Genomic DNA, 27,865 nt, shown 5'->3' on the forward strand with positions numbered 1-27,865 from the left:
GGCGGGCAAGCTGACCGCGGAACCCAGGGCTCGGCCACCTCCGCCCCTCCGCCCCTGTGGAGCCAGCGGGTGCCTCACCCTCCGCCCACCGGGCGGCAGGCCCCCAGCTCACGCCCCCGCCTCACACCACGCAACATCGCCCTAGCGCGTCACCCGGCGACGCCGCGCCGGCCGCGCCGCCCGCGATTGGCCAGACGCCGCATAGCGCCATCTCGGCCTACGGCGCGGTGCGCCCCCTCATTGGCCAACGGCGGCGGAGGGCGGGGCGGGCGCATTGGGCGCGCAGGGCGGGGCGGGCTCTGGTCTTGCGCCCCGCCTCCTGGTCCTCGCCTGGGCGGAGCCCCTCGGCCGCCCCGGGCACGCCGCGCCGGCGGCTGGCGAAGGGCGGGCTGCAGTTACTCTGGTTACTGCCGAAGCGCCGAGTTGGGGAGGGCAGCGGCCGCCGGCGAGGGATGCTGACGAGGAGGCCGTCGGGAGCCGCCGCCGTCTGAGGAAGCTCCTTGGAGACCGCCGGTCACCCGCGGGGAAACGGAGTCACGGCCTGGAGGGTTCGTGGGGCAGGTGACCCGGAGCGTCTGCAGAGCGGCCGCGCTTGCCTGGGCTGGGGCCGCAGTCTCGAGTCCAAGGCCGTCCTCCGTGGGAAGAGGCAGCCCCGGCGCCGCCCGAGCGTGGGCGCTCCCGCCCCTGGCCAGGCCGCCCCTGCCGCCGCGCCGGGACGTTTCTTTCGTCTCCCCACGCCGCCTGGAAGGGCACCTGCTGCAGGTGAGCGGGCCCGCGTCACCTTTGACGGACATCACCTGCAGCAACCCAGGAGAAGCCCATCCTGGGGAAGGAAATGAATGGGTTGCCGGAAAGATTAGAGTCTGCTCGGAAGCGGTTGCAGCGGGCGATGTTTTAATACTGCTTTCTAAGTCTGGCCAACTTTCCCCTCTTCGCGAACTGTTTTATTCCACCGTGGTAGGATTTTGTAAACTCGTCTGGCTTGAATTGTAATCCTGTGACGGTGTTGGCGGGAGCTCGGCCGCTTCCTCGCGCTCCGTCTGGTGACACGTTTTGGGGAGAACCTCACATCACCAAAACCCCGCAAGGAAAAAGAGGATCTCAACGCTGACCCGGGGTCACCGAAGGAGCCTTTGAACCATGTGGACTTTCTTGGGCATTGCCACTTTCACGTATTTTTACAAGAAATGCGGAGACTTCGTCTCTTTTGCCAACAAGGAGCTCTTGCTGTGCGTGCTGGTGTTCCTGTCCCTGGGCCTGGTGCTGTCCTACCGCTGTCGCTACCGGAGCGGGGCCCTGCTCGGGCGCCAGCAGAGCGGCTCCCAGTTCGCGGTCTTCTCGGATATTCTGTCGGCCCTGCCTTTCATTGGCTTCTTCTGGGCCAAGTCGCCCCCGGGATCAGAAAATAAAGAACAGCTTGGGTCTAGGAGGGTAGGTTGAATTTTAAGTGGGCAAATGAAGGAGTCTCTTTTTTAACAAATTAGGATTGGGGGTCGCTCAAATGTAAATTTTCATCTTTTCTAAAGGACAGAGGCAGCAGTTTAGATATTCTGGTATGAATTCTCATTTAATTTTCGTGGGTTCTTTTTTTTTTTTTTTTTTTTTTTGGTTTTGTTTTTAAGCCCTTGACTGTTCCTTGGCTACATCCTTGACACTCTTGGGGGTGATGGAAAAGATTTGTTCCATTTAGTGTCCGTAGAGCCAATGCTGTCATGACACTGATTTGATTATGAATACAGCTTTGCTTGTGAAAGGGGATGTGAAATATTAGAATCTCATTTTGAAGGAGGACAGAATCACCTTCTGTGATTGGGGGAAAAAAAGATACTTAAAACCTTAGGTAAGGATTGTGTTTGTACCTGAGAAGAAAGAAACCTGCTGCAGGTTAAGTCCACTGCTTGTAAATGACAGCTGGGTGGGGAAAATAACAGAACAATTCGAAAAGTTAGTGGAATAAAAATTAGTTCAGCATTTCGAAGTCTTGGGCAAAACACCTTCCTCTCCCCATGTCGGTGGAGCCTTGAGTAAATCAGTGGAGTAGTGACCTAAGTCATGTGAGTAATTGAGTAAGGTCCTCAGTTCAGCCATGTTCCTAATTCAGAAGCTAGTCGTCAGTCATGTTTGAGGTTATGCCTCCCGCAAAGACAGTGGTAGATGAGGGAGCAGTGGTCATTGACGCCGGAACGTTTAGAGCCTGTTGGCCATGGGTGTTTGGATTTTTTTCCCAAGAGTACTGGGGGACTTTTTAATTTTTTTTTTAACATTTATTTATTTTTGAGAGAGAGCACGAGCAGGGGAGGGGCAGAGAGAGACTGAGAAAGAGGGAGAGAGAGACACACACAGAATCCAAAGCAGGCTCCAGGCTCCCAGCTGTCAGCACAGAGCCCGATGCGGGGCTCGAACTCAAGAAACCGTGAGATCATGACCTGAGCTGAAGTCGGATGCTTAACTGAGTCACCCAGGTGCCCCTCGCTGGAGGGTTTTAAGCACGGGCGTAACAATACTGATTTTTACTTTTTAGAAAGAACATTCCAGTTGGTGTGTGGAGAGTGGCTTGCAGGGCACGAGAATGGAAGCAGGCTCTCAGGTGAAAGATGGCAGTCGTAAGCCAAGTGAGGCATGATGGTGACTTGGAGTTAGGGCGAGTGGCCTCAGAAAGTGGTTTACTCTTTGAGGCTCCGGATTGACATTATTTAACTGGATCCACAGTACAAGGCTTACAGAAGGGAGGACTTCGTTTAGAATTTTGGTTCCACCACTTCTGTCTCTGGGACCTTTGGCAAATTGCTTCGTTTCTGTAAGAACGAGTTACCTCTTCTATTAGATGGGGGTGGCGCTGGTCTTGTTGCCAGTTAAGGAGTTAAATGATTGTGGCTCATAATGAATAAATGGTAGCTATTAAGATTGGTGTAAAAGCGCTCATCTGTTAGGAACCTTTTGACTAGTGCCGCGTGCAGCGATGTGGTGGGTGTGGGTGCCAGCAATAGGAGAGGAGGGAGAGGCAGTCTTTAATCTCAGTTTGAAATCTTCAGGGGTGTCTGAGGTAACTTCTGCCAGGGTCACGGACTGCTCGTTTAGGTGGCTGGAATGCCATTACGTCATGTGATGTTGAGACATTTTGGGGAAGAGAAAATTTGATTACCAGCCATCAATAACTGGTTCTGTATGTGAATGCCTCAGGCTTTCTGCTGCTTCTTAAACACCAGGGAGTTGGTGCAGGAACAAAGTTCCCATTAGTGCTTCGTCTGTTGACCCTTCTTTGAATCACTTAACCAACTCAGGTTCCCCTTCCAGGATTGTGTGTGTGTGTGTCTGTGTGTGTGTGTCTATGGTTTAACAGGGAAAAGTTAGGAAGAAAAACTGATAAGAAATGGCTAAGATGACAAAAAGGGTTTATCTTGCTCTCAGAACTATAATTTAAAAAAAATAGTAATTCTGGTCACTAAGAAATACTTCTGGGAAGAGAAGGCTGTTGTCTTTTCCTCCTGGTAAAGGGCAAAAAGGTAATTTCTGTAAGAGAGACGATAAAAAGTGGAATGGACCCGCCCCAGTCCATGCAGAGTTAAAGGAAGACTGGATGAATATTAAAATCACAGAGAATCAAAATTCTAAGATTTTTGGTTTTGTCTCCTTCCTTTTTGCCCAAGGTCTTTTATTAAAATCCCTTCAAAATGGCATTTGGGCTTATCTTAATCATTAAGGTCAGAGAACTCAAGAAAGATGGTTCCTTGCAATTCTGTATCTGAAACACATTTATATTTGTCAACCCACATACCGGGAAAAAATACTTATTTCGACCCTGAATTATTCATTTTAGAAAACCCAAGAGGCACTGTTATTCTCAGTGGGCATAAATCTCAAAACTGGACTTTTTCATCCTATGAATAAAGATTTTATTGTCAGCCCAATTAGTGATAGTTTTGATATTTATTCCTAAATGGACCAACTGTTTGACTAGGCTCTCTTAGACTGTCAGGATGGGGCAAATGAAATATGTCCTTATATATTAAGGGCTTAAATGTGAAGGGGTTGCACCCCACGGGATAGGATGAGTTATTTTGAACTTTCAGAATTTTCTTGAGTTAAATAATTCTCAATTAATAGATTAATAGCTAGGATGTGACAGTCTTTTTGTTATATAAAAGTAATTTTAGGTTAAGATTTTTCAGATGAAAATCCAAAAGGAGAAAATAAAAATGAATAGTGGAAATAAAAATGAATAGCTGTATAGTTTGCAACATGAAGTCAAAATAGAAGTCTTATGTGATTTGCATTTGGTAGATGCTTAGTATGTACTTGAAGAACTGAGTAATTAATGATAGACTTTTCCCTATAATAAGTCTTTGGAGCCCCTTGCAAACATTGTTTATATTTGGCCTGGTGTGGATTTCTAAATATATCTGTATAACAGCATTTTCTAAATATATATGGAAAATGTAGTATGTATTTCACTTTATTGGGGTATTATTATACATTTTTATTTAATACTTTGATATCATTGGGTTTTTAAAAAAAATTTTTTTTTAATGTTTATTTATTTTTGAGACAGAGAGAGACAGAGCATGAACGGGGGAGGGTCAGAGAGAGGGAGACACAGAATCTGAAACAGGCTCCAGGCTCTGAGCTGTCAGCACAGAGCCCGACGCGGGGCTCGAACTCACAGACTGTGAGATCATGACCTGAGACGAAGTAGGATGCTTAACTGACTGAGCCACCCAGGCGCCCCGGGTTTTTTTTTTAGTGTTTGTTTATTTTTGAGAGAGAGAGACAGAGCGTGAGCAGGGGAGGGGCAGAGAGAGAGGGAGACACAGAATCCAAAGCAGGCTCCAGGCTCTGAGCTGTCAGCACGGAGCCTGACGCGGGGCTCGAACTCACGAACCATGAGATCATGACCTGAGCCGAAGTCTGATGCCCAACTGACTGAGCCACCCAGGCACCCCAGTATCACTGGTTTTTATATATGGTCTGGATTTAAAAACATAGCACTGCATTTGGTGTGATAATATTTGAGATGAAGTTTTTGCCCAAGATAGAAAAGTCCTGAGTGTCTATGTAGTAGTAGCATGATTTACGGATAGCAAATGTAGGTACATAATTAACTTTTTTTTTTTTTTAACACAGCCCAAAAAAGGAACCAGTATTTCAGAAACAACCTTAATAGGAGCAGCTGCCTCTTCATCAATATCTTCTCAGAATGATCCAGAAGTTATCATTGTGGGATCCGGTGTGGTTGGCTCTGCTTTGGCAGCCATGCTTTCCAGAGATGGAAGAAAGGTGACAGTAATCGAGAGAGATTTAAAAGAGCCTGACAGGATAGTTGGAGAATTTCTGCAGCCAGGTGGTTATCGTGTCCTTAAAGACCTTGGTCTTGAAGGTAGGTCCATGTTAATTTTTAGGAGTTAATGTGGTATAAGCGAACCCTCTTCACTTCAGACTGTCCTATAACTGGTAAAAAGATATTTCAATTTATTTACATTTCTAAAAGTCACTATACTCTTTACCAACCAATTTGCATGAAAATGAGAGCAAAGGAGAAGATAAGAATTTAGTGGATGAGGAGATATAAAGGAGACTTAGTGAGATACAGTGAAGTGGCTAAAAAATAGAAATGGTCAAAATTAAAGATTGGAAAACTAGAATGAGGGCATGAAATTTAGTGAAAAGTGAAGGGAGCTGTCATTGGTGGAGTACGTATTATGTGCTCGTTACGGAATCTTTAAGTATCATCTATTAAAGCAATGATTTTAGAAAGTTTTTTTTTTAATGTTTGTTTTTGAGAGAGAGAGTATGTGAGCAGGGGAGGGGCAGAGAGAGGGAGACAGAGAATCCGAAGCAGGCTGCAAGCTGTCAGCGCAGAGCCCGATGCGGGGCTTGAACCCATGAGCCATGAGATTATGACCTGAGCCGAAATTGGACGTTAAACTGACTGAGCCCCCTCGTCACCCCTAAATGATTTTTAAACACTAGCTGTTCATTTAGGAAATACTTACTCAGTGTCTACTTTGTGTGAGGTGCTGTACTTGGTGCCGAAGATATACCGGTGAATAAGACAGATTCATTGGCTACTCTTAAGGATCAGAGTACAAAATATGTCGGGCTCTGAGTTAAGAAAGAGCTTGCTTGGCTCATGTGGTCGGGAGGGTAGTGTAATAATTATGTGAATTGATTCTGGAACTAGATTGCCTGACTTTGAATACCAGCTCAGGCACTGAAAGAGCTGTATGACCTTGGCTAAGTTATTTAACCTCCACAGCACCAGTTTCTTTTTTTTTTTAATTTTTTTTAATGTTTATTTATTTTTGAGAGAGAGACAGAGAGCGAGCAGGGCATAGGGAGAGGGAGACACAGAATCCGAAGCAGGCTTCAGGCTCCTGCTCTGTGTACCCGTTTCTTAATCTGTAAAATGGACATTGTATGTGAGTCCTTGCCTCATAGGTTACTATGAGGCTGAAATGAATTCCTATACACAAAGCACTCAGAACAGTGCCTGGTACGTAGTAAGCATTATGTAAATGTTTGCTGTTTCATTCGAGGAGCTGAAAAGCAGGGCCGTGTCGCTAGAAAGTGTTGGGTGATGGGGAAAGGAGAATGACTTGAGATCAAGGTTGGAAAGACAGGCAGCAGCCACATCATGGAGGGCTTTGCAGTCAGTGGAGCAGGAGTGTGGCGTGATCTTGTTCATGCTGTACGTCTAAAGTGGCTTCAGACCTTTGACAGCCACTCACAATTACAAACACATTTTCTATCCTGACCCACCACATACATACATATATAAATCTGGCTGAAATTTGTTTCATTTTTCTTTTTAAATACTTGTCATGATTCTACCCAAGTGTATAATTCACAACTTGAAATTCATTTCATAATTTATCATTGCATCACACCGTGAAGTTGGGAGAATGCTGTTTTAAAAGAATATGTGGAGATGGTGTGGTCCATACACCGTAAGATGGTGGCAGTGGGGTAGCGACAGTCAGTGCAGAGTCCAGTGCGAACTCATTGCTAAGTCCAAATGGTAGATGATGGTGGTTTGGGCTAGCATGGGAGCAGAGGATATAACGAGAAGTGGCCCAACTGATGTTAAAAATGGCATGACTGACTAAGGGATTGGTGTGAGATATGGGGAAGAAGGAAATATTAAAAAGGATTCCTGGGTTTTGGTTTAAACAGCTGGTAGCTGGTATCATTTGCTGATACGAACAGGCATTGGGGAGGAATTTGTGGGACATGTTGAGCTATCCAAGAGGAGAAGTTAAGCTGAATATGTGAATCTCGGGTGCAGAGGAGTGGTTTGGGCTGGCTGGAGTTAGAGATTTCAGAGGTGTCAGCCTATCTGTAGTACTGAAAAGCCACAACAATGATTGAGGGCATGTAGGGAGAAAAGAGAAGACAGGATAAACTAAGTCCTGGGAAACTGGTATTTGAAGATCTGGTAGAAGAGAGAAGCCTGAAAAGGAGTCTGAGAAGGAGCTGGTAGAATGGCAGAGAAAGCCAGAGCGTTTGGTGCCACTTCATCCAAGAGAGGAGAGGGTTTTGGGTAGGCGGGGGTGGGTATGTGTCACGAAGGGGAAGGGCACTATGTCACGGTTTGCTAACGAAGGGCCAGTAAGATGAGTACAGAAAAACGACCATGGGATTTTGCAGTTTTGAAGGTTGCTTGTGATGTTGACAAGAGGTTTCAGCAGAGTTGTGGAGACAAAGCTTAGACTGAAGTGGGTGGGAGTTTAAAAAATTTAGACTAGGAAAGCACTCTTTGAGTTTTTCTGTAACAGAAAACAGAAGTAGGGCAGTAATGAGATGTAGATGTGAAGATAAAGAAGGTGTATTTTGATACTAGAGCATGTTTGGTGACGGAGATGATCACGTAGAGAGGAATAAACTGATGGCGCAAGAGAGAGAAATGACTAAAGGAGTGATGTTCATTCATTCGTTTAATAAATATTCATTTAGCATGCACCATATTGTAGCTGCTGTTCTAGATGCTGAGGCTACAGTGGTGACCAAAACAGACACAAACTGTTGGAAGAGTGAGAAGGGAAAATAATGTTGAATGGAGTGGTGTGAGGGAAGGGGAGAGGTAAAGAGTGGGCAGATAGTGGGGGCTGAGACCATAGGATTTGATAACCCACTATGTGGATTTGGCTCATATTCCAAAGGGAAGCCATTGGAGAAGTTTAAGGAGTTATTCAATCTCATGTTTTAGAAGTGTGTTTAAAAATATTATTTAGAAGTATTCATGTTATTCTGTAGGCAAAGAGTGGCAAAGTCAGAAGCAGGGGGATCTGTTAGGAGACTGTTGCAGAATCGGTGAGAGTTGATGGCTTGGAACATCCTAGGATCCCAGCGATAGAGTGGGTGGGAAGTGGTCACACTCTGGAAACGCCTTTTGAAGGAAGAGTCAGTAGGACTGGCTGGTAAGTCACATATTAGGTATGAGAGAAAGAGAAGGGTCAGTACTTAAACAAGACTAGAAGACATTACCAGGAAGAGGTCCAGGACCGAACCCTGGGGAACTCTGATGTATGGCGATCAGTGAGGCAAGTGGAAGTGATAAAGGGGGACTGAGGAAGAGCAGTTAGTAAGGAGGAAAAGCAAAAGCCTGCAGGGCCCAGGACCCAAGTGGAGAGAGTGCTTTATGAAGAAGGAAAGTTCTATCTCTGTCCTTTTGGGTTCCCTAACCACCATCTTACCGGAGAGGTTCACCTGAAGCAGATGTAACAGTATCGTGAGACAGGATTTTGTTGCTTTTATAGTTGAACATTAGGCACCATAAATGCTCTCAAAACTGATGACTGTACATAGAACCATTTAGAGATCTAGCTTCAGGAGATACTTCCAAGGCTGTGGTAACAAGCCTCAGTGGATTTTTTTTTTTCAATATATGAAATTTATTGTCAAATTGGTTTCAATACAACACCCAGTGTTCATCCCAACAGGTGCCCTCCTCAATACCCATCACCCACGCCCCATCAACCCTCAGTTTGTTCTCAGTTTTTAAGAGTCTCTTATGCTTTGGCTCTCTCCCACTCTCACCTCTTTTTTTTTTTTTTTCCTTCCCCTCCCCCATGGGTTTCTGTTAAGTTTCTCAGGATCCACATAAGAGTGAAAACATATGGTATCTGTCTTTCTCTGTATGGCTTATTTCACTTAGCATCACACTCTCCAGTTCCATCCACGTTGCTACAAAGGGCCAGATTTCGTTCTTTCTCATTGCCACGTAGTAGATTTTGATATGTAGTTCAATGCAAGAGTAAGGAGAGCCTCTAAAGTATTTTATCGAGTCCACATACCATGAATACCTTTAATATTACAAATACGAATTTTTATTAACATTCATTATGCTATGAATTTCCCCTGAGTTGTGATGAGATGTGGATGATAGAAACACTTGGAATAGTTACTTTTTAGAGTGTGGATTTTTAACATAATATGGACTGATCCATCCTGAGTTGTGTTTTTTTTTTAATGTTGATTTTTGAGAGAGAAAGCACAAGCCGGGGAGGGGCAGAGAGAGACAGAGACACAGAATCCGAAGCAGGCTTCAGGCTCTGAGCTGTCAGTACAGAGCCCAGGGCCCGACTGGAACCCATGCACTGTGAGATCATGCATGGCCTAAACCGAAGTCGGATGCTTAACCGACTGAGCCACCAGGTGTCCCGAGTATGAGTTTTTAATAAGTGATTGCTCTATGGGTTAAGTTTAATATCTAGAACTCTTTTTGTTTTAAAAAAGTTTTTATTTATTTATTTTGAGAGAGCCTGAGCAGAAGAAGGGAAGAGAGAGAGGGAAAGAGAGAATCCCAAGCAGGCTCTGCACTGTCAGTGTGGAGGCCCACATGGGGCTCAAACTCACAAACTGTGAGATCACGACCTGAGCCGAAATCAAGAGTCGGACACTTAACCGACTGAGCCACTCAAATACCTGCCCCAAGAACCCCTAAAATTAATATAAATGCTATATCTTTCTAATAACTCTTAATATCTGGTGGGGAACCTCTTATTTTCTTTAGGATTATTTTGGCTTTTCTTGGCCCTTTTGCTTTTCTCTATGTAATTTAGAAATAAATTTTCAAAAAAACTCTGTCAAGATTATGACTGAAATAGCACTGAATCTGTAGCTCAGTTTTGGAATAATTGGCTTAGACTTCCTGTCCACGAATGTGGTATACTCCATTCAGTTAGGTCTTTAATGCATTTAAATAAAGATTCATAAATCTTGTATGTTTTTTGTTATATTTTTTCCTTGATTCTGGTTTATATTTGGGCTTTCAAAAATGATACCTAATTTATTATATACTGTATACTTGGTTTGAGGTTCAGAAGTTATATGAGGTCATGGCATAAAGGTATGTTTGGATTTTTTATGGATGACTCCACCCCTAGCCTATGGTGAATGGCTTACTTCCATATGCCATGTCTCTTGGTATTGAATTTTTTGTGGTTTCTGTGTTATTGACAAGACATTTATGTATGGTGCTACGTTTCATTGTCCCTGGTCATGGTGGCTCCTATCTCCTATTCAGGAGTGGCCCTTAAAACTCCACTTTTACACTTGTGGTTCTGATGCCCTTATGCTGTTGCCTTTAAAACTTGTTCACTGATTTGACTTTGAAGTTGCTTTTCATTTTTAGCATAGGCAGGTTTTTGTGTTTTGTTTTTTTCATTGTTGGTTTTATTTTTTAATTTGCCTTTTTATAGCAAGCAGTTCTGCATTTTTCTAATGTGGAGGAGTGTTTTCCATGTCAGTTTATGTGATATACTGACCAGTAGTCTAATATTGTAAGTGTGGAGCCTTATGATTAATAGATAGTGATAGCTCTGTTATGTCACTGGCTTCAAAGTTATTGATGTCTAGTGTTCATGAAGCACGAATTTCATTGAAGTGTAGGGTAGTCTTTTTGCCTACTTAAAGTAAAAGTGTGCAAAGTCTGTCGTGTTTGATTTTATCACTAAAGTTGAGACAGAAACAGATTTAAAAAATCTTAAATAAGACCTTATTTATATACTTGTCTTAAGATAGTTTACCCAAGGAAAAATTTTACTGTGCTATTACGCTTTTAACATTTTCTGGTATGTTCTAAAGTGGCCTGTGTAAACATTTCAAGTACTTTCATAATAGAGTTATGGGTTAAGAAAAACAAGCTGTCTCAGTGGCTGGACAAAGCATTATAGAAATATTAAGTGGGCTTCAGATATTTAGGTCAGAAAAGATTGGCAATTTGCTGAGACCCAAACTGAATACACTGCTACTTGGCAGCTCTTAGGATGTCTGTGCACTTTTCTCTGACTGAATTTTAACTGTAATAACTTAAGAACGATACTAAAAAACTAAGTAATTTTGATTCTAGGTCAGAAGTCTAACAAAATTCAGCCAGTTTGTCCCCGACTTGACCTTAAGGGCAATTAAAAAGCATATCAGAAAGCTAATTTATTTTGATTTTAGCTTAGATGTGTGATAGAATTCTTTGTGAAGATTTTCTTTCATCATTAGAACAATTAGAAATTATTCTAATGCATTTCATCTTAATATATTAACTTTGTTTATCATTATGATTTTAGGCCTATGCATAGTTTTTTCTCAGTTGATACTTCATAATGTACTCTACCTTTCTAAGATTAATATTTGGTTTGTTTTCATTTCTTCTTTATTAGTGATAACACTATAGTAAACTTATTCTTATATATAACTTTAAAAATTCTTAAAACTTGGGGCACCTGGGTGGCTCAGTCAGTTAAGTGTCTGACTTCAGCTCAGGTCATGATCTCATGGTTCCTGAGTTCAAGACTCGCATGGGGCTCTGTGCTGACAGCTCAGAGCCTGGAGCCTGCTTCCAATTCTGTGTCTCCCTCTCTCTCTGCTCCTCCCACCGCTCGCACTGTCTCTTGCTCTCAAAAATGAACAAACATTAAAATATTTTTTTTAAATTCTTAAAAATTAAAAATTATATTTTCAGGATGAACATAGATGAATTCCCAAGACTAAGGTGATTAAATCAAAGGATGCTAACTTCTTTGTGGTTCTTGATAATTATTGCCACCATTACTTTCTAAAATGTTATTAATTTACAGTATGACCAGTAATATATAAATTTATCAGTTTTATCATCTCACCAGCAGTTTTCATAGATTTGGTATCTTAATGTTTCAGTTTATTTCATCGATTTGTTTTTTTTTAATCAGGTTTTGAACATTTTCCTGATCTGTTCAATGTTTCCATATTGCTTAATGTGAATCATCCTTAAACTTTTCACACATTGACACTAGGATCTTAATATTTTTCCTATAGAATTTAATCAGTAGATTTTCTATATAAATATTAATCTTTTGTGATATTACAGATTTGCTCAGAGGGTTGTCTTTCAGATGCATTAAGACTTTTGAAATAGTTACTTCTATTAATGTCCATTTGTCCAGATGGTTTCAATCGCTTTATGAAGAAAGAGACTCATTTTCAATGCCTCCATGTCCTTTGGTGCCTCATATAACTCTGGGCATGTTAACAAAATTGATTTTTTTTGAACTGAATTGTTTTGCAGATGCAGTGGAAGGTATTGATGCTCAGGTCGTACATGGCTACATAATTCATGATCAGGAAAGCAAATCAGAGGTTCACATTCCTTACCCTCTGTCAGAAAACAGTCAGGTGCAGAGTGGAAGAGCTTTCCATCACGGAAGATTCATAATGGGTCTCCGGAAAGCAGCGATGGCAGAGCCCAAGTAAGACGACTCAAACGTATGATGTTAAAGAAACACATTTAAACTTGGCCTTTGCACAAATAACCATTTCATAAATTGTCATAAGTGTTTGGGTATGGGCTGGAACATAGGTATTACTAAAGTAGACTGCAAGTTAGAAGAATGTTAGATCTTCAATGCCTTTGTCAAGAATATCATGTGAAGAATTTCCATGTGAATGACACAGAACTATTGAGATTTTTCCTTTGACTAAATAGCGTTTCTATGTTGTTGGATTTAGAGGATAAACTTTTTAAAAATTCTTTTTAATATTTATTTATTTTTGAGAGGGTGAGAGAGACAGAGTGTGAGCAGGGGAAGCGGCAGAGAGAGAGGGCAACATAGAATCTGAAGCAGGCTCTAGGCTCTGAGGTGTCAGCCTCTAGAGAGCCAGACGCAGGACTTGAACTCACAAACCGTGAGATCAGAAGTCCGACACTTAATCGAGCCACCCAGGGGCCCCTAAAGGATACCCTTGTAATTAAGGTTTAAGTCCCTGTCTGCCTATTTGGGAGTTGGGGTTTGTGCTTATGGTATTTTCTGTTAAAAGTCAGAACAGAGGACTTCAAGGGAAAATCCCTTTTCCATTCTTACAAAGGAAGGACCTAGTCTGGTAGGACTGGCTTCTTCTCTTAATTATTAACTTCTATTTGCCCCTAGCCTTTAGGCACTGTAATTGAGGAAGTTTCAAGCATGAGAACCCTCATATCATTGGCAAAGGCTTAAGTGTTGAGTAAGCTAGTGAAGAAGTAAGTGGACTTACCCTTAGGACTGAAAGAATTTGATGTCTGTGGAAGTAGAATATGTTCATTGTAGAAAAATGGAAAAATCCACAGAAATGTACAGAGGTTTGTAAAAATTATCCATGACTCTTCTGACTAGAAGTAACTACTGTGAATAATTCGGTGGATAAAGTCCCAATTCTGTTTTCCCATCTGTGTATGAATTTGTGTGGGTGTGTAAAGTTTTTCTGCATGTACTTTTTTTAATGAATTGAGGTAAAAATCTAATGTTACTTTTAAAACCACTTTTAAAGATCATTAGATTAGTACCTATGTATTCAGTTTTAAGAAATTAGAAAATAAAAACCACACTTAATTCTGAAACCCATTAATGATGTTTTTGCTTATCATTCTAGACCTTTTCTGTGTACATGTGTGCACACGTGTGTCCAGTTTACGTGGGTAAACTGGAGATAAGGAATTTATCTTTTCTTATGTAAGTTGTTTGAGCTACTCTGTTGTGATTTATGTCTGTGTATTTATCCTTTAGTACAAAATTCATCGAAGGCATCGTGCTACAGTTATTAGAAGAAGATGATGCTGTAATGGGCGTTCAGTACAGGGATAAAGAAACCGGGGACATCAAGGTGAGAGATACCAAATATTAGCTCTTCCTAAGAGATTTTGTCTTCCTTCTTTTTCTCCTATTGCTTTAAAAAAGTAGGCCCACCAATTTACTGCTTGAGTTCTCTCTAAGCCCTCTGCAGCAGGATGGGTTTCAAATTGCAACACATTGCCCATTACAGCACCTCACAAGACTATACACACAGCTTTGCAGACACACCACTGGATTAGCTGTATTAAAGACCGAAGTGAGAAAAACAGAAAAGCAGAGGAGCCTGGAAGGCAAAAAAAACCAAGGATTCGATACAAAGGAAATGATTAGAATAAAGTAAACAAATTGTTTCAAATTGTTTAGATCTGAAAAGGGAAAAGTACCAGAATGCCTGGGGAGATGGCAGAGTAAAATAGTTTCCAGTATTTGCTCATTTTGGTTTAGCGAAAGAAGAGAAAGAGTGAAAGGCTAATCTGTTGGTTTTTGTGGATGGGTCACCACCACCTAGAAACTGTACTCTAATGGGGGTGACTGCAAGGTAATATAAATACATATATCCACATTTACAAAAATTCTTCTAAGCCCTAGCCACTGGTTGAAAGCATTATATGAAGTTAGAAAATTCTAGAATAGGGGAGGTGGGTAGGGGAATGGACTAAATGTGTGATGGGCATCAAAGAGGGTACTTGTTAGGATGAACACTAGGTGTTACATGTAAGTGATGAATCACTAAATTCTACTCCCCAAACCAACTACCCTATATGTTAACTAACATGAATTTAAAGTAAAAAAAGAAAAGTAAAGAAAATGCTAGAATAAACATTGGACTCGTCCTTGGACTTTGTGATGATGAGATTCAGTCTTCTGTGGTCCACACTTGCTTTGTAGTTGATTCCTCTGTTGTCTATCAAAGTGTAACTTAACTCCCAGATGATTTGGATGGTAGTACTTTGAAGGCAGGCAGTCCCTCAGGAGAGGAAGTATTAATGTCTTATGCATTAACTTAAGTTCCATAACAGCTTCTTTAGTAGCGTTATCTTCATTACCCTCCATAATGTTGTCCAATAAAATATGTAAAATGTGGTCCTTTTACTTTGTATGTCTAACCATTTAGCTGAGTATTGTTTATCTTTGTTGTAGGAACTCCATGCTCCATTGACCGTTGTTGCCGATGGACTCTTTTCCAAGTTTAGGAAAAACCTGATCTCCAATAAAGTTTCTGTTTCATCTCATTTTGTTGGCTTTATTATGAAGGTACTATAGGAACATAATTATAGAAAAATAAACACAACTTGAAATTTGAAAATTATTAATTCTTTTTTTCCCCCCTAGCATGCACCACAGTTTAAAGCAAATCATGCTGAACTTATTTTGGCTAATCCGAGTCCAGTTCTCATCTATCAGATTTCATCTGATGAAACTCGAGTACTTGTTGACATTCGGGGGGAAATGCCCAGGAATTTAAGAGAATACATGGCTGAAAAAATTTACCCACAATTACCCGGTAAGAAAGAGATTTCATCCACATGGTAATCTGTAGTCTAAAATATCACAAAAGGCTGTCCATCTCCGGTTCTCACTAAAGCTGTTTCTAAATTAGGCCAAAGATAAACATGGCAGGTAAAAAAAAATGCATCTCGTCCGTCAGATACACTGGAGTTGAGCTGTTTTAGCACGTTGAAAAAAACAACCTTCAAATTAAAAAAATTTTTTTCAATATATTTTTTCATATTAATAATTAAATCATTGCTTTCAGGATAATTATTAATATTGGCATATGTGGTACTTTTTAAGGTGGTCCAAATAGCAATCTAAGGTCTCCGAATTCTAGAAATCTCTCTTATACTTAATTACCTTTGTGCTTGGTTTTTGTAGCAATAGTAGATACCATTTATTGAATATCTACTATAAAGTGCTTTATAAACATAACAATCTACGCGATCACCCTGTGAGGTAGGACATCATGATCCCCATTTTATTAATGAGGGAACTAAGAATCAGCAAAAGGTCCTCCAAAGATAAACGATCACTAAGTGACAGAGCCAGTGTGAGGCCAGTTGTGTGTGGCTCATAAAGCCCCCTTTCAGAATGTTAGAGATGTAAGCAATCTTCAAGGTCATTTTTAGTTTTGAGTTGAATACAGAAAGGCTTCATGAGAGTTCAGGCATCTTTGCAAAACGCTCCTAAAAAATGACTTTCTGACATGTTTTTTTGAGACTTGAAGATGTCAGTTAAAAAAAAATCTAAAAAATTAAGATTATTAATTGAAATATTAAAATATTGATAAAATTGAAGAGAAACCCTTTAATATGATTAGATGATATGATTATAGTAATAGGAAACTATCTGTGGTAGGTGTATATTTTGTTTAAAAATTGTTTCTTTTTCAAGTTTTTTTTGTCCTGTTTTGTTTTTAAATAAGCGCCGTGCCCAATGTGGTTGTTTAAACTCATGACCGCCAGATCAAGGGTCACGTGCTCTACTGACTGGGCCAGCCAGGTGCCCTCTGGTTATCTTTAAATCTGTGTGAAAACACTGTTTAATAAGAATATAAACATCTGAAGAGGACTAAGATGGACTTAGATTTTTAATAATGACATTTTCAGGACGCCTGGCTGGCTCAGTCGGTTGAGCGTCTGACTCTTGATTTTGGCACAGGTCATGATCCCAGGGTTGTGGGGTCGAGCCTTGCATGGGGCTCCACCCTGAGCGTGCAGCTTGCTTAAGATTCTCTCTCTGTCTCTCTGTCTCTCTCTCTGTCTCTCTCTCTCTCTCTCTCTCTGCCTCTCTCTGCCTCTCTCTGTCCCTCTCCCTTTGCCCCTCTCCCCACCTCGTGCTCACTCTCTCCCAAATTAAAAAAAAAGACATTTTCAACATTTCAGTATATTTTCACTTAAGCCATTTTTGAAGCTTTTAGGAAAAATGAATTATTCACATTTAGGAAAAAGATAGTCAATAATGTGATATTTTTATTTTTTATTTTATTTTTTTATTTGTTTATGATTTTATTTTTAAGGAATCTCTATACCCAATGTGGGGCTCGAACTCACAACCCTGAGATCAAGAGTCGCACACTTTGGGGGCCTGACTGGCTTGGTCAGAGCAGTGTGCGACTCTTGATCTCAGGGTCATGAGTTCTGGCCCCATGTTGGGTATAGAGATTACTAAACAAAAATAAAATTACAGAAAAAAAAAAAAAGATGCATGCTCTACCGACTGAACCAGCCAGGCGCCCCAATAATGTGATATTTTTGGCATTTTTTTTTCTTTCACTGTAGATTGCCTTTTCCAGTACAGAGGTTCAGAACAGACTTCCCTGAGATCATGGTGGGAAACCATTTGTAGATTTATATTAATATTAGTTAGGTTATTGAAATTCTACTTATAGGAATGGAATAGCTTCAACGTAGGCGTTCTGCGCCTGTATTCCCAGATTACAGTGAGAACTGTATGAAAAGACAATTCATTTCCGATACAAGTAGAAGCATAAAACTTTAAAACTTGGGAGTATCTGAGAGATGGGCTAATAACCAAAGCATTTCATTTTATAGATGAAGAAACGGAAGCTCAGAAAAGTAGAGCTCTCTGCATCTTACCCTTTTTCTACCATACATATATTCCTGCTGTTTGTGAATTGGTAGTACATTTCATCTGTCATTACCAGGTTATGGTGGTGATGGTAACCTAAGTGTTAAATCTGATCCCTGTCAGTGAACATTTGGAAGAGAGGTGGGTGGTTTTTCTCCGTCTCCTCTCCTCTGAATTTGCTTCACTCTCTTCGCTTTTTTGTTCATTCAGCTGTGTGTATCTATTTATATTAATTTTCTCAGATTTCTTAGTCATTCCTCAGCATGAATAACTAGGTGCTTAACCAACAATTGTGTTAATAAAATAATTAGTTCTTGATTTGCCACCAGGATATATGTAGCAACCATAACAGAAGTATAGAAGGTATTTGTTTATACTTGATTAAGAACATGTGATAATTGAAAATTGAATTTTATAAACCATTGGGATTTATTGCAGATCACCTCAAAGAACCGTTCCTAGAAGCCATTCAGAATTCTCGTTTGAGATCTATGCCAGCAAGCTTTCTTCCTTCTTCCCCAGTGAACAAACGAGGTACCATTTGATTGGAGTGATTTATAAAGTATATTCCAGATATGTAAATTCCAAATATTCCAAATATAATATGTGATTAAATGTATGCTGCTGGGAATGATATGTGGGACAGAGAAGTGGTTCCTGTGGATGAACACATTACTAACACCAGAATTAGTTTTATGATATCTTTATTATTTAATGTTGAGTGCATTTAAGTCATTATTTGGGATACGACAGTTAAATATAGTCCTAAATCTAGAAAAGGCAGTTTTCTGGTCAGGGGTATCAGCTGGTAATTTCAGAACACTGTTGATAAATGCTGCAGTCAAAGCCCACTCGTGGTACCACAAGATTCAGTGTGGCAGGGAGGGGAGCTTGTGAACTAGGAAGGGTGATTTGGGAAGACATGTCTCAGGCAAGAAAACGGGGGTTGGGGCAAGAAGGGTTAGTGGGAGTTCACTAGGTGGACAGTGAAATGAGGGACTTCTAAGTAGATGGAATAGCATCTGCACAGGCCACGAAGGCTGAGAAATGGTGGCACTTTCAGTGAACTCAAGTGGTTTCCTGTGACTGGAGCGTAGGCTAGGTGTCAGAGTGGTAGAAAGGTAAGGTATTTATTTAAAGTTTAGTTTTCATTCTGTAGACAGTGGAAAGTCATTGCAACTTTTTTTTTTAATAATAGCTTTTCTGAGATGTAATTCATAAATCATATGGCTCATCCATTGAAGTTTACAATTCATTTGTTTTTAGTATATTCATAGATCAATGCAACCATCACCACGGTCAGTTAAAACGGACTCTAAAGAGCCTTTTTAGGGGCGCCTGGGTGGCGCAGTCGGTTGAGCGTCCGACTTCAGCCAGGTCACGATCTCGCGGTCCGTGAGTTCGAGCCCCGCGTCGGGCTCTGGGATGATGGCTCAGAGCCTGGAGCCTGTTTCCGATTCTGTGTCTCCCTCTCTCTCTGCCCCTCCCCCGTTCATGCTCTGTCTCTCTCTGTCCCAAAAATAAATAAACGTTGAAAAAAAAATTAAAAAAAAATAAAAAATAAAAAAAATAAAGAGCCTTTTTATTACCCCAAAAAGAAACCCTATATCCATTAGCAGTCGCTACTCATTTTCTCCCAACTCCCAGCCCCAGGCATCCATTAGTCAGTCTACTTTTTGTCTCTGAGGATTTGCCTATTCTGGACATTTTCTTTTTTTTCTTTTTTTTTTTTTTTTTTTAATTTTTTTTTTTCAACGTTTATTTATTTTTGGGACAGAGAGAGACAGAGCATGAACGGGGGAGGGTCAGAGAGAGAGGGAGACACAGAGTCGGAAACAGGCTCCAGGCTCCGAGCCATCAGCCCAGAGCCTGATGCGGGGCTCGAACTCACGGACTGCGAGATCGTGACCTGGCTGAAGTCGGACGCTTAACCGACTGCGCCACCCAGGCGCCCCTGGACATTTTCTATAAATGAAATCAGTGGATCCTTCGTAAGTGGCTTCTTTGAGGTTCATCCACATTGCAGTATGTGTGAGTCCTTCATTTGTTTTCATGGCAAAATGATACTCCATGTGTGGATATACTACATTTTAACTAGCTATTCATCAGTTGATAGACATTTGGCTTGTTTTCATTTTTGGTTATTATGAACGGCGCTGCTGTGAACGTCTGTATATGCGTCTATGTACAGACGTAATTTTCATTTTTCTTGGGTTTGGTAACTCTGTTTAACTCTTTGAGGAACTGCCAAACTTTTCCAAAGCGGCTGCCCCATTTTACATTCCCATTAACGATGTATGAATGTTCCAGTTTCTCCACATCCTCAACATTTGTTATTATCTATCTTCTTGCCCATAAGCACTCTAGTAGGTGTGAAGTGATATCTCATTGTGGTTTTGATTTGTATTTCTGTGATGGATAATGATGCTGAAAATCTTTTCATATGCATATTGGATATTTGTATATCTTCTTTGGTGAAATGTCCATTCAGCCGGCACATTTTTTAATTGGTTAAATTAATAAAAAAAACTTTTGTTGAGTTCTAGGAGTTCTTTATATATTCTAGATATAAGTCCCTTGTCAGATAAATGATTTGCAAAAACTTTTCTCATTCCATGGATTGTCTTTTCACTTCTTGATGATGTCCATTGAAGTTTTTAATTTTCATGAAGTCCAGTTTATCTGTGTTTTTCTTTTGTCACTTTGTGCTTTTGATGCCATATCTAAAAAGACTTTGCCCTAGGAGCGCCTGGGTGGCTTAGTGGGTTAAGTGTCCCATGATCTCATGGTTTGTGAGATTGAGCCCCTCTCTACACTGAGGGGGCGGATCCTGCTTGTGATTCCCTCTCCCTCTCTTTCTGCCCCTCCCCTGCTTGTGCACTCTCTCTCAAAATAAATAAATAAACTTAAAAATACTAGCATGGGAAACAGCAGTATTTAAAATAAATAAGTAATTAAAAAGGCTTTGCCCTATTCAAGATTGTGAAGATGTAATCCTATATGTTGTTCTAAGAGATTTATAGTTTTAGCTACTCCATTTGGGTGTTTGATCCATTTTGAGTTAAATTTTGGGTATGGTGTGAGGAAGGGGTTCAGCTTCATTTCTGTGTAGATACTGGTTGTCCCAGTACTATTTGATGAAGAGTAGTCTTTCCCCATTGAAGTGTCTTGGCACTCTTGTCAAGTTAGACTGTAAATGTAGTATGAATTTTCTCTTTCAACAATATTTTGTAGCTTTCAGAGTGTTTTATTACATTTCTTTTGTTAAACTTATTTCCAAGTATCTTATTCCTTTTCATGCAATTGTAAATAGACTTGTTTTCTTAACTTCATTTTAAGATTCTTCATTGCTAGTGTACAGAAATACAATTGATTTTTGCATGTGTATCTTATATCTTGAAACCTTGCTGAACTCATTTCTTTCTTTTTTTTTTAAATTTTTTTTTTCAACGTTTATTTATTTTTGGGACAGAGAGAGACAGAGCATGAACGGGGGAGGGGCAGAGAGAGAGGGAGGCACAGAATCGGAAACAGGCTCCAGGCTCCGAGCCATCAGCCCAGAGCCTGACACGGGGCTCGAACTCACGGACCGCGAGATCGTGACCTGGCTGAAGTCGGACGCTTAACCGACTGCGCCACCCAGGCGCCCCTGAACTCATTTATTTCTAATAGTTACTTGGAAAGTTTTAAATGAGATGGTGGCACGATTAGATTTTTATCTTAGAGGTAATACTCTGTGCTGTCGAGAGTGGTTTGGAAGAAGGGTCAGGCAAAAGCTTACATTAAGGCCGTTGTTCCACGAGGGTGGTGGTGAGAGGTTGGAACGCCGGGCCGTGGCAGTGAGAATGGAAGGTAGGGAGTGGAAACGTGTGTCTCTGGGATGTAGAATGCATGAAAGTTGGTGACCCGTTGGCTGTTGTAGTAAGGGAGAGAGAGGTCCCTTGATGGATTCTACGTTTCAGGCTTAGATGATTTTGCCAGCTGTTTGCTAATATTGGAAATACAGGGAAAAGAACGTAAGTTTAGCAAGTGTGGGAAGGGGTGGTGAGTCGGCTCTCGGGCATATTGTGTAGGAAGTGCTGGCAGGGCGTTGGAGGAGAGGTGCGGAACACCCCTGACAGCCTGAGAGCAGGTCCCCAGAGACAGGTGTGGGCGGGAGCTGTCGCTACGCGGTGGCTCCTGAACGTCAACAGATGGAATTTGCTATGGGAAAACATGCATAATAAACTACTAATAGTATAAAGAAACTAATGCAAAGCAGAATGAAGAGGCCAATGCCAAACCGATATAAATAGCATGCCAGCAACAATTGGTGGAATTAGAAATGTTCCTTGGAGAAGGAGGAATAAAAGCTGTTTATAGTTTGTGGGTTTTTTTTTTTTTTAAATGTTTATTCCTTTTTGAGAGACAGAACACAATGTGAGCTGGGGAGGGGCAGAGAGAGAGAGAGGGAGACACAGAATCCGAAGCAGGCTCCAGGCTCTGAGCTGCCAGCACAGAGCCCGACGAGGGGCTTGAACTCATGGACCGTGAGATCATGAGCTAAGCCCAAGTCAGATCCTTAACTGACTGAGCCACCCACGCACCCCATATAGTTTGTGGTGTTTTTAGTGAAGATATTAGAGAAATACATAAGAAATGTGAATTAATATTTAGAAGCTACCTTTTTAGAAGCTAATATTTATGTGTATTCTACAATTAGTTACAAATGTAACTGTGACGTTACAGAAAATAGTTACCCATAATCTTGCCACCTTCACATTACTATTATGGTTGTCTGTGTCTCTTACAAATACAATTAAATAAACGCTTTGTTGAAATGTTACTCAAGTCTTACGTCATTAAGTGGGCTGACAGGGGCCTGGGGAGCGCGGTCAGGCCGCTCAGGCAGGCGCACCTGCAGTCAAAGGGTGGCGCCTCCTGCCTCTGCAGTTTTGAATCAAAGAGCTGATTTTCAGGTAAGATTCAGTCAGGGCTTATTTGTCCAAATTAACTTCAGATAGGTTTGGAATATCTGCTTGTTCCTGCTCTTTAATTCAGACTGCAGCATGGCTGGGTATCATCTTCCCAGGGCCTGCTTTCTTTATTTAAAAAAAAAAAAAATTTTTTTTTAATGTTTATTTCTGAGAGAGAGAGACAGAGCATGAGTGGGGGAGGGGCAGAGGGAGGGAGACACAGAATCCGAAGCGGGCTCCAGGCTCCGAGCTGCCAGCACAGAGCCCAACGTGGGGCTCGAACTCACGAACCGTGAGATCATGACCTGAGCCGAAGTCGGTCACTCAACCAACTGAGCCACCCAGGCGCCCCAGGGCCCACTTTCTTTAACTTCAAACTTTACGGACATTTCTCTAGAGTGTGCTGGCAGCCAGTGTTGCCATGAAATGTCAGACCTCTTCATTTTTCCCATGTCGAAGACTTGCTTTTTGTGCCAAGATTCTTTTGGTGTTTTCATGAAAGAGGCCTTATGCGTATGTGACAGTTTGACTTCACCTTTGATTCACATGTGACTTTCCCGAGGGCAGGGACCATGTTCTCGTTCTCACTGTATCCCCAGTGTCTGTGACCTACTAGGTGCCCAATATGGACTAACTGAATTTTTGCATCAGCAAATTTTAGGCATGATTTGTTCCCTTGTATTTTCACATCTTGATTTTCTGGCTCACACTCATGTTTAGAAAGTAACAGACGATTTTTTTATGTGTCTTAAGGGATGATGTCATAATCTAAATTCTCTCATTGTAGGCGTTCTTCTTCTGGGAGATGCGTATAATATGCGGCATCCTCTTACTGGAGGAGGAATGACTGTTGTTTTTAAAGATATAAAGATATGGAGAAAATTGCTAAAAGGTATCCCTGACCTTTATGATGATGCAGCTGTTTTCCAGGTAGGATATTCAATCATTCTTTGACAGAGGTGCCTCAAGACAGATTTCTTTCTAGGCCTAAGAGGAATGGGACCTCCTTGGGGGGATCTGTACCTGGGAGGAGCCTGATCCTAAGTCATGGTTCTCAGGCGGCCTTGTTACCGTGTAAAGAATCTGGGAGCCTGTGCACCCCATGAATCTTACCGAATTTCTGTTTTTTTGTTTTTTAAAAATGTTTATTTATTTGAGAGAAAGAGAAAGCGCGAGCAGGGGAGGGGCAGAGAGAGAGAAAATCCCAAGCGGGCTTTGTGCTGCCAGCACGGAGCCCAACACGGGGCTTGAACCCGTGAACTGGGAGATCATGACCCAAGCCGAAATCAAAGTCAGATGCTTAATCGACTGACCCCCCCCCCCAGGTGCCCCAGTTTCTCCATTTTTGTATGAATATTACGTAGCATTGGTTGGCACGGGCCACTTTGCCCGTAGTGATTGTACATTTAGCTTCAGAGTCATGGAGCTCATTGCTCTGGAGATGTGTTCTTGTGTGTGCGTGTGTGCATGTGTGTGTAAATGATGAATATAAGGCTGCATTACTTGTAGGTAGTCCTCAGGATAGACATCAGCTTGAGGGGATTATAAGCACTCATTTGTGCTGCCCCCCAGCTTTACCATATAACAAGTGATCTCTTTCTTTTTTAGGCCAAAAAATCATTCTACTGGGCAAGAAAAACATCTCATTCCTTTGTTGTGAATATCCTTGCTCAGGCTCTTTATGAATTATTTTCTGCCACGGATGGTAAGTATATCTTACTTTCTTCAGTTTTGTTTGTTTTTTAATTTATTTTGAGACAGGGAGAGGGGCAGAGAGAGAGAATCCCAAGCAGGCTCCTCACTGACAGTACAGAGCCCAGTGCGGAGCTCAAACTCATGAACCATGAGATATGACCTCAGCCAAAGTCGGACTCTTAACCAATAGAGCCACCCAGGTGCCCCTAAGTATAGATAATTTTTAATGGAAATTACTGATTTTTAAAATTAAAAAATTGATTTTTATCACAGGAAGGGAACTGAATTATAAGAAAGTTAGTCGTTAGGCCACAAATAGAAATATTTACCAAGTCTACTGACTCCCAACCGGTGGCCCTTAACTCCATCCTTGCGCAAGACTTTTAGCCTCTAGTTATCACGTATCCACCACTTTGTGGGGAAGTGTTAACAGCAATACTTCAATAATGTGTCTATTCATTCCTCTGGCCCAAATCCGCTCACGCAGAGCCACAGATGCACAAAGTCGTGATGGAGGGTCTTCTGGCCGTGGATGAAAACGAAACAGTTGTTAAGCCTTTTCTTCCTTGAACACCAGTTTCGATTTCTGTTCGTTGTATTTTGTAAAATAAGTAATGAGCTTCGTAACAAGGTTAGATTTTTGTCTCCTGCTATGATGCACGAATAGCAGAATGCGTCCCCCTTCTAGTCACTTGAAACGTTCCCATGCTTTTGTATTTGCTTCCACATTGTAAAGTGGCGACGGTCAGTCTGTATATTGAGGAAAACGTGATGCAGCAGAAGCAGTAGAAACGGAGGAGGAGGCGACTGTGCCACGATGAAATCGGACGTTTACGTTTTCAGGAATAAATGTGACTCCAATCCTGTTACCTCAGATATTTACAACAAGCCTACTTCCGTGAACTGGCGATCCAGTTCTTTGGTGACCTGATATGGCACAAGTGCCTTCTGTGGCCTCCATACACGTTATCCTCGCTAAAAGAAAAAAAACAACTCATTGATGGTGGTTTGCCAATCTACCCTCTCTTGCTAACTGGCACGGAAGCTAAACTGGCGGGGTGGGCAAGCAAAAAGAAAAGTTTTGAGTTTTTCTAAGCACTTCTTTTTAAGTTTTCCTAAGCTCTTGAGAGTCTTACATTATGAATTTCAATCTGCCAACAAACAACTTAAAAGAAATTATGATAGAAGAGGAAAGAGTTTTATTGGAGTGAGATTACCTATTATATCCTTTTTTATCGTTCTAAAGAAAAATCTTAAGTATACCTGAAAAGAACATTGATTCTAAATAGATTATTGGTTGATAATACTCTGTTGTGAAGGTTTGACAGGTTACTTTGAAAAGTATGAAAAAGTATACAAATATAAGGCATTATTAATATTTAATATTCACAGCTATTTTTACTTGATAATATGCTCAGAAATACAGGTTGGGTATCTTAGAGATTGGGAGTTTGGGTTCTAGAATTGTGTTTTTATGACCAAAAGAATTTACAACATATTTGCATCATTTAATGAATTTACAACACAGTCAAGGAAATAACACTTAAACAACTTTAACTTCTGAGACCTGCATGCTTTTTACAGTGATTATTTACTAACAGAAAAGTTTGTTCACACTTACGCTATTGCCCATAATGCTAATTATGGAATTTAAAAGAAATTTTGAGTTGTTGAAATTCCAGGACTAGATTTTTTAAAAAATTATAAGGTTTGGTCTATGTTACATTTTTTTCTGACAGATCATTAGCACCCTAAAATAAATGTGTGAATATTTTGATTCAGAGTGATTTTAAAATTTTATTTTAGATTCCGTACATCAACTAAGAAAAGCCTGTTTTCTTTATTTCAAACTTGGTGGAGAATGTATTGCTGGTCCTGTTGGGCTGCTTTCTGTGTAAGTTGTATTTATTTATTTAAATATATTTAATGTTTATTTATTTTGAGAAAGAGTGCAGACAGGGGAGGAGCAAAGGGAGACAGAGACAGAGAGAGAGAGAGAGAGAGAGAGAGAGAATCCCAAGCAAGCTCTGTGCTGTGAGTGCAGAGCCCGATGTGGGGCTTGAACTCCCACACTGTGAGATCATGATCTGAACTGAAATCAAGATTCGGACGCTTAACCTACTGAACCACCCAGGCACCCTGGGTTGTTTCGATGACACAGGAACTGGGTATTTCAGATCTTCTTTGGGACTGCTCAGTTTATTAATTACTGCAAGTCTTTCTTCCTTATACATTTTGTCACTTTACTATCCATTAGAATCTCAATCAGAAGGTAGCTCAGAGAAAGGAAAAAAGCAACACTTAGTCCTGTGTTTTACTTCTGGGAAAAGTGGTGAGCAGAAGTTGGTGGTAGAGGGGGCTAAAGCCCTGATTAAAATAGAAACTTAGTTTTTGCTGGTGGGTTTAACCACTTGATCTGATTGTTGGGAGCCACAGATAACAGAGGAATTTGTATTTAAAACTTAATTCAGTTGACGTGCAGGGACTTGTGAAACTCAGTAATGGTTTTGACAGTACAGGCATACATAGAATTATTCTTGAAAAGTCTGCAGGGTAAAATTCTTCAAGTCTCTTCTCATTCATCTATGATCTGATCTATTATCTTTGGAAAACCCAAGACTCCCACAGGTCAGGCCATCCAGGTACTTCGGACTGAGGTCTCAAGATCAGTGGGACAGCTCAAAACATACAGTTTATGTGAACTAGACTAAGAGTTGCTGGCTTCTCTGACAGGGGGTAGTCTAAGGAGTTTCTTGTAAGAACATGTATCTGTCCCTGTCATCATACAGCGGGCCACACAAGCTTGCAGAGTCCTCTAAAGTGTAGAGCGTGTGTTCAGCTTTGTAGATGATACATAATTAGAACCTTTTTATGAGTGAATTTTAATTGCCGGGTCTTACTAATATATATATGGTTTTTTTTGTTTGTTTTTTTCTGTTACAGACTGTCTCCTAACCCTCTAGTTTTAATTGGACATTTCTTTGCTGTTGCGATCTACGCCACGTATTTTTGCTTTAAGTCGGAGCCTTGGATTACAAAACCCCGAGCCATTTTCAGTAGTGGTGCTGTCCTGTACAAAGCATGCTCTGTAATATTTCCTCTGATTTACTCGGAAATTAAGTACTTGGTTCATTAAGCTAAAAAGGGAACCATTTGTGAACGAATATTTGGAACTCACCAAGTCCTAAGAGACTCTTGGAAGAGGACGTACATAGCAGAGAAGGAAACCACTTCTAAAGTGGAAACTCTTGGACCAAGATTGGGGTTAATTTGTTTTTGAGGTTATTTGTATATAAACATGTAAATATATACTTTGCAATTTAAAACGAAGGGTAAAATAGACATTTGAGAGAAATGATCGTGATCATAAATTAGTGCTAACACTGAGGCTCTGCAGTTTTTCTTTTGACTTTGGGGATTTGGGCAGAGTCATGCGGGACATGCAAATAAAGTGGAGAATGAGCTCGAATGTCTTTGACTCTGTTGTGGACTCTATGTAGCTTCAGGATCATGTTTCCAAAGGAAAACCAAAGCCGGACTGAAAATGCAGAGGGA

General features: G+C 41.0%; 1 protein-coding gene across 1 annotated transcript; it reads left to right on the forward strand.

The window, feature by feature from the left end:
• Positions 1 to 355: 355 nt before the first annotated feature.
• Positions 356 to 27,779, forward strand: SQLE (squalene epoxidase). Its single transcript, XM_047841827.1, has 11 exons — positions 356 to 1,431; positions 5,122 to 5,374; positions 12,536 to 12,716; positions 14,007 to 14,103; positions 15,213 to 15,326; positions 15,405 to 15,576; positions 18,099 to 18,194; positions 23,403 to 23,545; positions 24,224 to 24,320; positions 26,117 to 26,204; positions 27,254 to 27,779. The coding sequence occupies exons 1-11, from the start codon at positions 1,141 to 1,143 to the stop codon at positions 27,444 to 27,446; spliced, it is 1,725 nt and encodes a 574-aa protein (XP_047697783.1). The 5' UTR covers positions 356 to 1,140; the 3' UTR covers positions 27,447 to 27,779.
• The last annotated feature ends 86 nt before the right edge of the window (positions 27,780 to 27,865 follow it).

The sequence above is a fragment of the Prionailurus viverrinus genome, chromosome F2, assembly GCF_022837055.1.
Source record: "Prionailurus viverrinus isolate Anna chromosome F2, UM_Priviv_1.0, whole genome shotgun sequence".
NCBI classification, from domain to species: domain Eukaryota; kingdom Metazoa; phylum Chordata; class Mammalia; order Carnivora; family Felidae; genus Prionailurus; species Prionailurus viverrinus.

What these genes read in the sequence shown, in the direction of transcription:
- SQLE (XM_047841827.1), top strand. Translation starts at nt 1,141, where the DNA reads ATGTGGACTTTCTTGGGCATTGCCACTTTCACGTATTTTTACAAGAAA. An exon ending in TAAAGACCTTGGTCTTGAAG is followed by an intron (nt 5,375 to 12,535) that starts GTAGGTCCATGT and finishes ATTGTTTTGCAG; the next exon opens with ATGCAGTGGAAGGTATTGAT. An exon ending in TTGTTGGCTTTATTATGAAG is followed by an intron (nt 15,327 to 15,404) that starts GTACTATAGGAA and finishes TTTCCCCCCTAG; the next exon opens with CATGCACCACAGTTTAAAGC.